Here is a 12,441-nt window from a genome sequence, read left to right as displayed (position 1 = left end):
ATTGAAGCGTTTACTATGTTTTAAATGCCACATTTCTTAGCATTCAAAACCTTTGACGCGTTTTAATTGCGCAACGCCGAGCGAGTGTGTGACGTCACCAGACTAGTCAGGAAGTGTTTAGTCGCTGATAGTCAGCTGACCGAGCAGCAGTCGCTAGCTTTTCACGTCGGTCAAAGGTTTGTATTTTGTAATAACTCTTATTCATCATTTTAATGTTTTGTGTTAAGTATAACATATTCTAATTGAATAAGGGGACAATTTTGTCACGTTGCCAAGGGTGTGGTTGTTTTCGTTAATGTGTTTGATGAGCCAGCTAATGCTCATACTTGTCGTTTCCGCAGAGCAACAGAGTAGCATTAATTTTTGTTCTTCATCAATTAATTGCATAATATGTTAAGTGGAAAAGCAGGCGTTTTGACATAATTTGTATTTAATGTTGTTGACTGTCCAGCTGGTATACAAAGTAGCATTTCTATCAAAGAGTGGTGTCATTTTTCAAATCAGCACGTTATTACATGCTGCTGATGATAAACGGCATCACGGGTATAATTAGATGGCCATTTGAATATCAGAAGTAACAAAAACAAAGAGTGAAAATGTTTATATTTTGAATGAGAAATGGAATGATGCTTAGGAGAGAAATGTAGAGAAAAAAGAGCTTACCAAACAAAGACAGAAAGTGTCATTAAAGCTAGAAGCTAAGTTGTGAAAAGAGCTTGTGCTTGTGTGGCCATCAGATGGCCTACCCAAAGTCCCACAACCCGTTTGCAGACGATGACGACGACGAGGACTTCCGGTCTAAAAACAAGGGCTTCGATGGCGCTCCTGAAGACAGCGGGATGAGCGATGCAGAGAGGAGACAACATTACCTCCAGCGGGAAGTGATGCGTACCGCTCAGTCTGCTGTCGACAGCAGCTACCGCTCCATTGGTCTCATTCGGGAATCTGAGAAGATGGGTGTGGAAACAGCAGAGGTAATGTCATGGTAATTGGATTTATCCAAGCATGCACAAAGTTGTATTACCCTCAATGACTCGTGTTCTTCATTGTTGTTTGTCTAGGAACTGATGCGTCAGGGCGAAGTTCTGAAAAGAACGGACAAAATGTTGGATAACATGGAGCAGGACCTGAAAACCAGCCAGAAGCACATTGCCAGCATCAAGAGTGTTTGGGGCGGACTGGTCAATTACTTCAAAGGCAAACCTGAGACAAAACCACCACCAGAGCAGCCCAAGGCCTACGAGGCCAATGACAGGTGAAAATCTCAGGACATCATGACTTATAAAATATTAGGGATGCTCCGATCAGGGTTTTATGCTGCAGATTCTTATACAGATCATCCAGGACCGAAATCGTCAGATACCGATACCATTACCGATTAATTATAGATTTTTCAATGTATTTATGATGAGTGCTACTGGCCAGGGGTGCCGTATAAAGGGGAAAAGTCAGGACAATTCCAAGGTCTCTTGACTTTCCCCAAAATAGGCAGTTATTAAAATTAGCAATTAATTTGGAGGGGCGCAACAAGATTTTTTTCATAGGACCCAGAGTTTCTGGCTGCACCCCTGCTACCGGTTGTATGAAATGAAAACAATGAACCATAAAAATCACCTTAATTTAGACAAAAACATTTTACTTATCGTACTTTTTCGAGAGAACATATAATGTACCACTCGTGAAACTTACTGAGGATGAGACGCCTTCTTTAAGGAGATTTTGGATGTGAGAGTACGTTGGTGGAGCACGGCAGGACTTCCAGGCAAGTGAGAGAGCACTCGGCGAAGCCGGTGTCTTCCAACACTGAGAAAGGCTGGTCATCTCGTCAGTTGAATTCAATTCTTTTTCAAGTTCTGACTGTCACACACACATGAGCGAGTGTTGTCCACATGGCAGCGTTAGCTGCTGTTTGATGATCACACCGTGTGCCTCGAAAATTCACCATACTCCATCAAGTGTTTGTCCTTCAAATGCCATCTTAAAGTACTAGGTTAAAGGTTTTTATTGGCAGTTAAGTTCCACACGGCAGACATGATTTATTTGTTTTGGCACACCACAGTGTGAACAAAAATGGGAGGAGGACGCTGCCCGAGATGTTAACTATGGCAAGACAATACACTGCACGCAGGGATCGCTGCGGGCTGGAATAGTCCTAGCCACAGGTGATCGGCTTGTGATCGGCGTTGAAAGGCATTTATCGGCATATGCCGATCACGTGCTGACGTAACCAGCTAACCATGGCCAAGCTACATCAAAAATCTACACATTTGATCCTGTGTCGATTCCTGTGTGCACATATATTACAAATATTGTCTTCATTCAGATTAGAGAGTGCCTTGGCTACCAGTAGAGAGCAGGAAGACAAATACCAAGCAAGTCATCCCAACCTAAGAAAGTTGGAGACAGGAGGTAAAAAGATTGAGCAATTACCTGACAGTAAATATGATTTTTGGCTGAAATGCACAAAGTGTACTTTGACATCTTCTTTCTAGGGTTTGGAGCCATGGCATCAGTTGACGGCGGCTTATCCAGACAGAATGGACATCCTCAAAACAGACACCTTCGAGAAGCACACCAGACCTTGGACAGAAACTTAGGTATAATGTTGTTATCATACAGTGGAGCCTCCAAAGCCTATTAGTTTTCTGGGAAAGTATGTTTCTGAAGTTGCACATGATCTTTTATTGTGCCTTGTGACATGAGCAAATATTGCAAGATGAGCTCCACGTTTTTTGTTTTGTTTTGATGTCACCACAGAAAGGTATTGGTAATGGTAAGAGAAGACGTAGAATAACAGACTTTGAGCTGGAAATGCGCAACATTTCGGAAGTCTGTACACTGGAAAGTGAGCTGCACCTAATATTTAAGGTTGTCTTTGACGTAACAGTTAAGAGAACACTGAGCTACGTACATCCGCCCTCCCTGATTCCATCACACGTCAAACACATGGGTGGTTAACTTACATTTACACTTGTATGATGGTTTGACTCCGAAACAGATTTTTCTTATTCTAATCGATAGTAATCATATGATGATCGATAATCAGAACAAGTTGGCGGTTGGATAGCATCACAGAACAGATTGTGTTTGACTTTGGAGGCTTCACTCTAAACATATTCCGAGCCAGAGAACATGTTATTGTCTATGGGTGTACGTAGTCCAGGCCATGTAACTTTCAGATGCTGTGTTTGCACTGTCCAGATGAAATGTCGGATGGGTTGAGTAGGCTGAAGAATCTTGGATTGGGTCTCCAGTCTGAGATTGACAGCCAGGACGACTCAATTGATTCTCTGCTGAACAAAGTGGACAAGATGGACATGAAGATCAACAACACAAACCAGCAACTTAAGAAGCTCAAATAGAAGAAACTCTTTGGACTTTGGAGCTCCTAATGAGTCGTCATCTCACTAAGCTTCCATCCGAGCCCATTCATGAATAAACTCACAGATTTTTTTTTAAACTATAGTATGCTCCTTAAAATTTAGTTTTAGTTGTTTTTTTTAATTCGCCACAGTTGCATCTGGATACATGCTACCATATTTGACTTGTGTACTATACAGGAAAGACTCCATATTTGGATTCAATGTAATGCATTGATCCAATCAATATGTACAAAATAACATTGCCTTACTGGTTTGTACATAGTTTTTCTATCTTTTTGAGCCTCGACACCTGAGTTCTACTCTCTAATCCGTGCTGAGCCATTTATTGCTTTGATAAATTTAAATTAGAGTCATGGAAAAAATGATTAGTCCACCCTTGTTTCTTCAGTTTATTGATCCATTGTAATGCTTGGTACAACTAAAGGTACATTCGTTTGGACAAATATAATGATGATAACAAATATAGCTCATAAGAGTTTAAATTAAGAGCTGATGTCTAGCATCTTCCATGGTTTTCTTGATAACCAAAATCACTGACATTCTTACATGAATAGCTATAGCATTGTATTGCCAAAAAATCAAACTCTTATGAGCTATTTTTGTTGCCGTTGTTATATTTGTCCAAACAAAGGTACCTTTAGTTGTACCAGGCATTAAAATGAACAAGAAACTGAAGAAACAAGGGTGGTCTAATAATATTTTTCCATGACTGTATTTGAATGTCGACCAGTGTGAATGATGAGCAGTTAGCGTATAGAATGTTATCTGGATATGAAATAAACAGTGAAAGACTTTTCTCTTGTGGCAAAAATAGTCTTCACGTCATTACTGAAATCAGCTATGCTCGTCAAAACAAACCTGCCACAAGATGGCGCAATAGTGTTGCAAAGAATTTGCATTAGTTTGTGTTGCAAATGACCCTATTCTTACTATTCGTTTTAAACCAGTGTCAGCCTGCTTAGTGCATGATGTCGCAAATTATGGTGGTTTATTTACAGCCGTATTGACAGATGTGTATGCCAGCTGTGCTGTGTTGTGTTCTGGCCTCATGCAGACGTCTATTCATTATCATTCTTGTGTGTTGGGAGCAGCTGGCAGCAAGAGGCCGCAAGCCTTTATTAGAATGACTGTTTAATTACAGCGGAGTCTTCCCTAAACACACAGAGACCGAACAGAGGGTGGAACATAGAGGTCCCAACTAACATGAAGGTTCTCAAGCTGAAAGGCTGAAGTGATGTAACCTTATGCATTGTTTGCAAATAATGTGGAACACGCAGTAACACAGTCTCAATTTATTGACTGTTAGATGATTAGATTAGATACAGAAGGTACTATAAGACGAAAGCAGTTCATGTGCTGCTACAATTGTTTAATTATTTACTTAAATAACACCAACATAAACCAGACCAGCATTATTCATTCTTTGACTACTTTATTAATATTTATAGCATTTCCTCATTTGTTTTCATTCTTTCTTTCATTTAATTTCAAAATGTTTTATTACAGGTATGAAAGCTGTTATAATTGCATTGTGGGAAGTTGAGTGCTTCTCTCTTCCCTCTCTCGCCTGTCTGCACCGCCGTTTTCTGCGTTCTGATTGGCTGTAGACCACAGTCAATCAATCTCCTTCGTGTCGCTCAGCCATGTCTCCTGTGTCATTGCTATCTTGCTTACTTGCTAGCTTGCAAATTAATCTTAGTTTCGAGGAGGACTGCAACAGCAGGAGTGCTGCAGCAGTATCTTTTAACAAGGACACAAAAACGCTACAGCACAGCGGAACAACACCAGCACAAAAAGGCACAGCCACAGCCGTGAAATACGCGTGAGTGACTTAATCATTTCTTGTGTCCGACCTGTAGGTTGATCATTCAAATTCAAAGGAAGGTTTTGGCTTCTCAAAACAATATGCGTTCAAAAGATGAAAACATTTGCATCACAAAAACGCCTTCTCAAAAAACTCAAACCTCACAAAACACTTGCCGTTATATCTGTCTCCCGCCGTATCCCTGCGCACTGTGATGTACTGATGTACATTTTCCAATCCAATTGAGAACATTTGAGGATGGATGGCAAGGGAAAAAAATGTACATCAGTTCCAGAGAGTGGATGCCCTCCATGAAGCCATCTTCTTCTGAGGTGATTAACAAAAATGGAAAAGCTACTCGGGTCGCACGGTGTCCTAGTTGTTAGCATGTTGGCCACAAAGGCAGGAGATCGGGAAGATCTGAGTTTGAATCTTCGTTGGGCATTTCTGTGTGGAGTTTGCATGTTCTCCCCGTGAGTGTGTGGGTTTTCTCCGGGTACTCCGGTTTCCTCCCACATTCCAAAAACATGCATGTTAGGTTAATTGGTGACTCTAAATTGTGACTCTAAACAGCTTATTTCACGTTAATGCTTGAAAAAAAAAGTGTGTCTCTTTCACATTTCTTCTTTTAGCATTTTTAAGCTCTACTTAGAACCTGCTTATGATCCAAAAGTGCAATTTTTCAACTGGTCTTAAAATGTTTTATCTGGAGTGTAAGTTTCCCAATTGATTAAGGGTCCCCTTCAATCTGACACTACCTGACACTTCACTGTTATGGTTATGGTTGTGGTTTCATTTATTTGGAACATGTATACAGCATACATTGAATGCTCCAAGTCTCAGTTTCACATGTCCGAAAAAGGGGTAGGAAGAAGCAGAGCTGTGCGTCAACATTCCACATCAAAACAAGTGGTATTCTTCCTAAGAATCAACACTAAACATTATAAAAACGAGGTGAGACAAATGAGACGTCAGGTATAGAAGCTTCCTCGTTCATCCACCAACAACGAAAGCAAAAAACGGAAGTTACCCCTGGGTCCATTCCCTTCACGAGGCCTGGCGGGAGGGCTTTGAACAGCTGTCTTGTCAAAAGCCAACAGTGGCCCTCCTGTGACAAAGGCTGCCGGTACTGGAATGCCCCCCCATTTCACTGGGTCTAATCCTAAAACACACTGTTGTCAGGGCCCATCAGGAATGACAACGTATAGTAAGAGAAGAAAAAAAGAAAAACTTGTGCTGACTGAGGGGAGTTGTGCCGGAGGAGGGAGGATGTGAGGAAAAGAGGGGAGGACAGTTGAAGAGATTGACGGAGGAGGTGAAGTTCAAGATGAAAAACGGCAAAACAAGCAAAAAATAAAAAAAAATGGATTTCAAATGTCTCTATATTGTAAATTGATGCATGGTAATTACAATTAAACCTGAAAAACTGCAGAGAACTGTATTTGGATTTGGCCTTCCGTTTGTTGGCTAGTAGTGACGGGCGCATCGGCACAGTATCGACGTATCGATACTCAAGTATCAAATGAGTATCGATTACTCTCATAAAGTAACAATAAATATTAATAAATGCAAAAAACACGTGTCACTTCCACATCTTTTAGGGTAACTTTGTACGTTCAGGCTTTTGTGCTGCAACGCACCCTCTTACGGCATAAAATGGAACGGATCCATGTATGTCATGTGACCACTGAACAGGAACACAATGATGTCGCGCTGGAGTCGACTAGCACACCAACAAAATGATGATGTAAGGGGCCGGGACCATACCGTTATTGATTCTTGGGTAAAAAACGTCAACAAGAAAATAAATACACTCCATAGCCAAATTTTAAGACCAGTTGAAACATTTGGATTTTTTTACTGTTGGATCTTAAGGAGGTTCTAAGTAGAACTTCAAAATGCAAAAAGAAGAAATGCAAGTGAGACAAAAACATTTTTGAGAAAGCAAGACAAGGCCAATAGCTAAAAAAACACATGCAGGATGGTCCAAAAAAGTTTTTTCCTTTGGAAGAAGTCCTTTGTGAGGCGGGCATTGTAAACTGTAGTGGTGTCCTGTTGAAAAACCCAGTCATTATCACACAGATGAGGGCCTGCAATATCTCCACATAGCTAACTGCCGTTTGACGCCCCTGCACAACCTGAAGCTCCATTGTTCCATTGAAGGAAAAAGCACCCCAGATCATGATGGCGCCCCCTCCACTGTGCCGTGTGGAACATCTCAGGTGGGATCTCCTTGTCATGCCAGTAACATTGGAAGCCATCAGGACCGTTTTATTCTCATCAGAGAATAAAACTATCCACCTTTCATCGGCCCATGTTTGGTGTTCTTGTGCAAATTCCAAACAGGAAATTTTGTGGCGTTGAAGGAGATGTGGCCTTTGAAGACCTTTTTTGTTCTTACAACCCTCGTCTCGCAGATGCCGTCTGATGGTTATTGGACTGCACTCGGCACCAGTAACAACCTTCATTTGGGCCGAAGATGGCCGCGTCTTGATGGACAGCCAATGGGATCCTCCGGCTCAGGGCCGGTGAAATTTTTTTGGTTCTACTACTTGTCTTTTATGTTCCATAACCCTCAGGATTTTTTAGAAGTTTCAAATGACTGTCTTACTGTGTCCAGCCTCAACAGCAATGGTGCTCTGCAAGAGGCCTTGCTTATGCAGCTCAACAATCCGACCGCAACTTTTTTGCCTTTGCCATCGAGAGATCATGACAGCGTGAAGACCTGACAGAAAAGATCTTGACTTCTAAAGGCTGTGGTATTAAACTATTATCAGCTGATGAAAAGATTATTTCACTTACTTAAACATTTTTGTGTCTATTTTCAAGCTCCTGAAAATCCAACAGTGCAAAATGTAAATTCTTGTCTTAAACTTTTGATCATGTAGATCAAAATTTCAAACGGTAGAGCGCTGTATTTTTTTGTCCATTTGTTCCTGGTTCATGGAGAATGACCATTCAATTTTTAATTCTCTAATGGAGCAAATGGTTCCATTGTGACTCAGATGGAAAAAACAGAAAATAGATGCTGCTCATAAAAGTGAAAAAAAACAACCGAGTACCTTATTTGTATCTGTGGAGCGCTGTATTTCTATTTGTCCATCCATTTGTTAGCTGGCAGGCTACTTCCTGGTGGATGATGTCCGATGACTGGACCATACCATTTTTTATTCTGTTATGGAGGGATGTTTCCATCTTGACTCAAATGGCGAAAAGAGAAAATAAATGTCTCCATCAAAGGTGAGCAAATTGTATGGCGCACGATATTTGTGTTTGTTTGTTTATTTGCTTGTTGGCTAGCAGGTTTACTTCCTGGTTCACAGAGAATGTTGTAAGATGACGGGACCTTACCTCAACTAATTTTTAGGTATGGAGAACGCTTCTATTTTGACTCAAATGGCAAAAAGAGAAACTCAATAATTCCAACACAAGTAAAAAACATTTGAACGTTAGTTTGCAAGCTACTTCCTGATTCATGGAGAATGAGACTGAATTGGGCGGATGGGACTCCATTTGCATTACGGGGACCCATTTCCTGTCACGTAAACCATTTTTAATCTGTTTTAAGTTATCCTACGTGCTTTCCACACCTAGTCTTTGGCGGTTCCATCACACACAACACAACAACTCCCCCTGAGTTGCGAAAACATGATTATATACACAAGTTAGTCATTTGGCCTGTCGTCATCCCACTTATGGTACGAGGCAGAATGCAGAGAATGCAGTAAAATTATATTGACGGCTCCATGTTTGCCTGCATTTACATCACCTGCATTCTTTTCTTAACTGCTGCATGTAAGCACAAAGTGAGAGATATAATCAACACCACTCTTGGCCGTAATTGCAGAGAGACCAAAAACTAAAAATAGTGGTGTGTCACAAATAAAGGTGGATAGCAATTTTACCCTCAATTTAAAGCCATCGGCACTCCCATTAGAATATATGAGAGGAAGAGGAGGATTGACTGTATAGTTGTTTATTTTCACTAAAGGACAGTGTACATGAGGCTGATGCGCTGCACTAATAAATTCATTGTTTCATAATAAATAAACACAAACACATACATGTGGAGAGAGAAATAACAAGTCACAGCTTTCCACTTTAAGGAACGTTCTGGTATGTGTGTGTGGTATTTGGAATTCATGCGCTTGAATGAGCTGTGTTGTTGAAGTCAAGAATGTTACGTTAATCTGCTGTTTCTTGGCAGGAAGAAACACACACATGCAAGCGGACAGGACTAGAAGTGCTGTGTCTGACCTTCCTAGGCCATTAATGAATACAAACTGGGAGTAAAAAGGCGGCAAGGCCAGGATGGTTACTTTACTGATAAAACTCCCACGTGAAGGTAATTGGTTGTCTAAGGAGGAAGGGAGTGAAAATTCCTTGAGGACACTGAAATTCTGTTAAATGGCTGTTTTTCCACTCCAACGATATTCCGTCCCAAAAAAAATAAAAATGTTGGATTGATTTTAGCCACGCAAACAAGACAGTCATGACTGAAGAAGCAGGAGACTAATACATCGAAGTACCTGAGTATAGATCATGCCTGATATTGCTGCTGAACTGAATGGAAAAACAGCGGTGGAACCTCTAAGATGAAATGATTTGTTATTTTAAAGGACAGGAAATAATGTAAATGGAAAGAACGCATTCCAGGGTCGAACTGTCGCTATCATACAAATTGGATAAACCGTTTCAAAGAAAGTTTTAACATTCAACAGGTGTAAAAAGAAGTTAACCGCTGATGAAATGTAACAACACGCGTTCTCAAAGGATGATATGAAGAAATGCCATATTTTTTCACTATAAAAAAAGTCTAAAAACATAACAGGTGGTCTTATATTATACACAGATTTATACGTGCAACCCAACAGGTGGCGACAAACCACTTCTCCCTGAGCGAGTCAGAGCTTTTCTTCCTGCCACTCACGCACACACCTGGAGATTCAGCTGCAAACAGAGACCCGCTAAAAAAGTGTCTCAAAGGTTGAGAGGTTGACGGGAGGAATTATAAGTAATACAATATCCTTTTCTATACAGTCGGCCCTCGCTACATCGCGGTTCAAACATTGCTCTCTCTGTTCTTCAACAATTCATGAATTAATAAATAGGGGTGTCACAAGATCTTGTGAGATTAAAACGTGACAAGATTTCTCGTTCAGAAAAAAACCTGTCCCCTGGCCCGAAAATAAATTAATTACCTAATTAATCACTCAATAAATGAAAATGAACTCAATCATTTTGCCGGCCTCAATATATTGCCATGTGCATGTCTGTTTTCCTCGTCTCTCGCCCACAAACAGGCAGGAATAGGGATCACTCTGTGCATTGGTTTCAGCACTTTGGCACGGTTGTTCCATAGAACGGCATGAACGGAGTGAGCCCTTTTGTCAGTTATAGTCTCTCTGTCTTGGTGGGTGGAGGCGGGGCCGCTGGTATACACACAGAGTGCAGACAAGTGTAACGTAGTATCAGTTAACTTACTAGACTGCAATATATTGTCTTTTTTTATGATACTTTTCTTTAAAGTAATGTTAAAATCTCGTCTCGTCTAGAAGTAGACCCAATCTCGCGTATCGTCTCGTGACACCCCTATTAATAAATGATAGCTGTTTCGTGGGTGACTATGGCCTATTAGTCCAAAAATATTGAAAGACAAGTTATATGTAGTATTCCGGTCACTAGGCGTCAGTAATGTTACACTGATGAGACATGACATTATATTACATTACCTTCACACTGCATGGAGTCAGCCATGGCATGTCCGACATGACATAGTTAAAAGAAGTTCTTCTCCCATTCTGTGTGGAAGTGGTACGTTTTTGGCTTCTTACTTTCACCTTCTTCCGAACCGATATTGAAAACCTGACTGTAAAAAATGATTAATTTGTTGTTTTTTTGTGTTTGAGTTTGTCTTTAAAAATAAGTCTTCAGACTATTCAGACTAATGCATTATTTGGGACAGTCCAATTTTTCTGGAATGTTGACATGCTAGAAAATATTAGAATATTATGGCTAAAATGTTATATTTTGGGAAAAAGGGCATAATCTGTACATGGGTGCTTATGGAAATAGGAAGGATTACTGCTTAATAAGTATAAAAATGTCACGTTTCACTATCATACAAGTGTAAAAAGAAGTTAACCGCTACAATCAAAATTCAACAAATCAATAATAAAACATGTACTCACCCTTGATGACAGACATGCCCTGGGAGATTGCTGCTGGTACCTAGGGCGGTGAATCTCTTCACTATCTGACTTTGCGGTGTACGTTCCATTCTTCCTCTATTATTATTGTCGACTTAGCCATATTGTACTGAGCAGTCAGGACAAATATATCACGCTTTTCTATGTCACTATGCTGTATGTTTCATTTCCTGCTCTATGGTCATCATCATCAAAAACACAAAACAAGCCAGTACCGTTCAACCTCTGGATTTTGGTGCAGCTTTAGAGGAGTAATTTCCTTGAAAACTTTGTCCGAATTTGTACTTCATTCAACTTTAGAGGTTCCACTGTTTTAATATGAACAAAAAAAAAAAAAAGAACTCACTTATGAGGCTTTGAATCGAGCCTTAAACTGTGAAACTGTGAAAAGGCGTGGATACACGAAGCTATATTACATTACACATGACAATCAAGAGTAGTACATGCATAAAGCTAAATCATATTTTTTGCATATTACGCGTTGTCATTTATGGAGGTAGATAGCAGAAGAGGTAAAAATGCACACTGGAGGTTGCTGTGCTTTGGAGGAAAGAAAGTACAACAATGTGGCAGTAAAATATGAAGCAAGTATAGCTGCGTGCGTAGAAAGTAATACAGTACGGTTGAGGATGAGGTGGAAAATACAAAAACAAGTGGCAGGATGCTGCTGAGCTCCTTGAGTGAACCCATCCATCCAGAGATTCTGGATCTGTGGGCTTGACTGGCAAGGCTCTGCAAGAGTTTTGCGGGAGCTGTTTGAGGACAAAACGGTCCTTCTACGTGGACGTGTGCTGGGGCCCGCGGCTGGTCACACAAAGAGGACAGAATAAGGTGGACACCGGCAGCCTTCAGACGACGACTCTCGCACCCATGAGCCGTGACAACCTACGACTGAAGCTGCTGCCCAGAAGGTTCTAGAAAGTAGAACAAAATAGAGGTGAGGCACAAAACACTTATAGTGTGGCTGGTTTGGGTAATTTACTCAGCTGTAGAGAGTACCAGGTGTTTGTTTGTTGTAAGGCATCTCACTGAAACTGAAACTGTG

At 40.7% G+C, this 12,441-nt stretch overlaps 2 protein-coding genes across 4 annotated transcripts in view; one reads left to right on the top strand and one right to left on the bottom strand.

Annotated features, from left to right (window-relative positions):
• Window positions 1–8: 8 nt before the first annotated feature.
• Window positions 9–3,460, top strand: snap29 (synaptosome associated protein 29). The gene is made up of 6 exons (XM_054773422.1): window positions 9–176; window positions 738–974; window positions 1,062–1,255; window positions 2,324–2,409; window positions 2,493–2,597; window positions 3,202–3,460. The coding sequence occupies exons 2-6, from the start codon at window positions 738–740 to the stop codon at window positions 3,360–3,362; spliced, it is 783 nt and encodes a 260-aa protein (XP_054629397.1). The 5' UTR covers window positions 9–176; the 3' UTR covers window positions 3,363–3,460.
• A 5,687-nt stretch (window positions 3,461–9,147) lies between these two features.
• The window catches only part of LOC129180458 (somatomedin-B and thrombospondin type-1 domain-containing protein-like), a 28,789-nt gene continuing 25,495 nt past the window's right edge, over window positions 9,148–12,441 (bottom strand). For all 3 annotated transcript variants that reach the window (XM_054774954.1, XM_054774953.1, XM_054774955.1), the window contains one exon: window positions 9,148–12,310. In XM_054774954.1, coding sequence (XP_054630929.1) covers window positions 12,205–12,310 — 106 coding nt within the window. In that variant the 3' untranslated portion in view covers window positions 9,148–12,204. The remainder of the gene's footprint in view (window positions 12,311–12,441) is intronic.

Source organism: Dunckerocampus dactyliophorus, chromosome 4 (assembly GCF_027744805.1).
Source record: "Dunckerocampus dactyliophorus isolate RoL2022-P2 chromosome 4, RoL_Ddac_1.1, whole genome shotgun sequence".
NCBI classification, from domain to species: domain Eukaryota; kingdom Metazoa; phylum Chordata; class Actinopteri; order Syngnathiformes; family Syngnathidae; genus Dunckerocampus; species Dunckerocampus dactyliophorus.
This window is presented reverse-complemented; position numbering and strand designations above follow the sequence as displayed.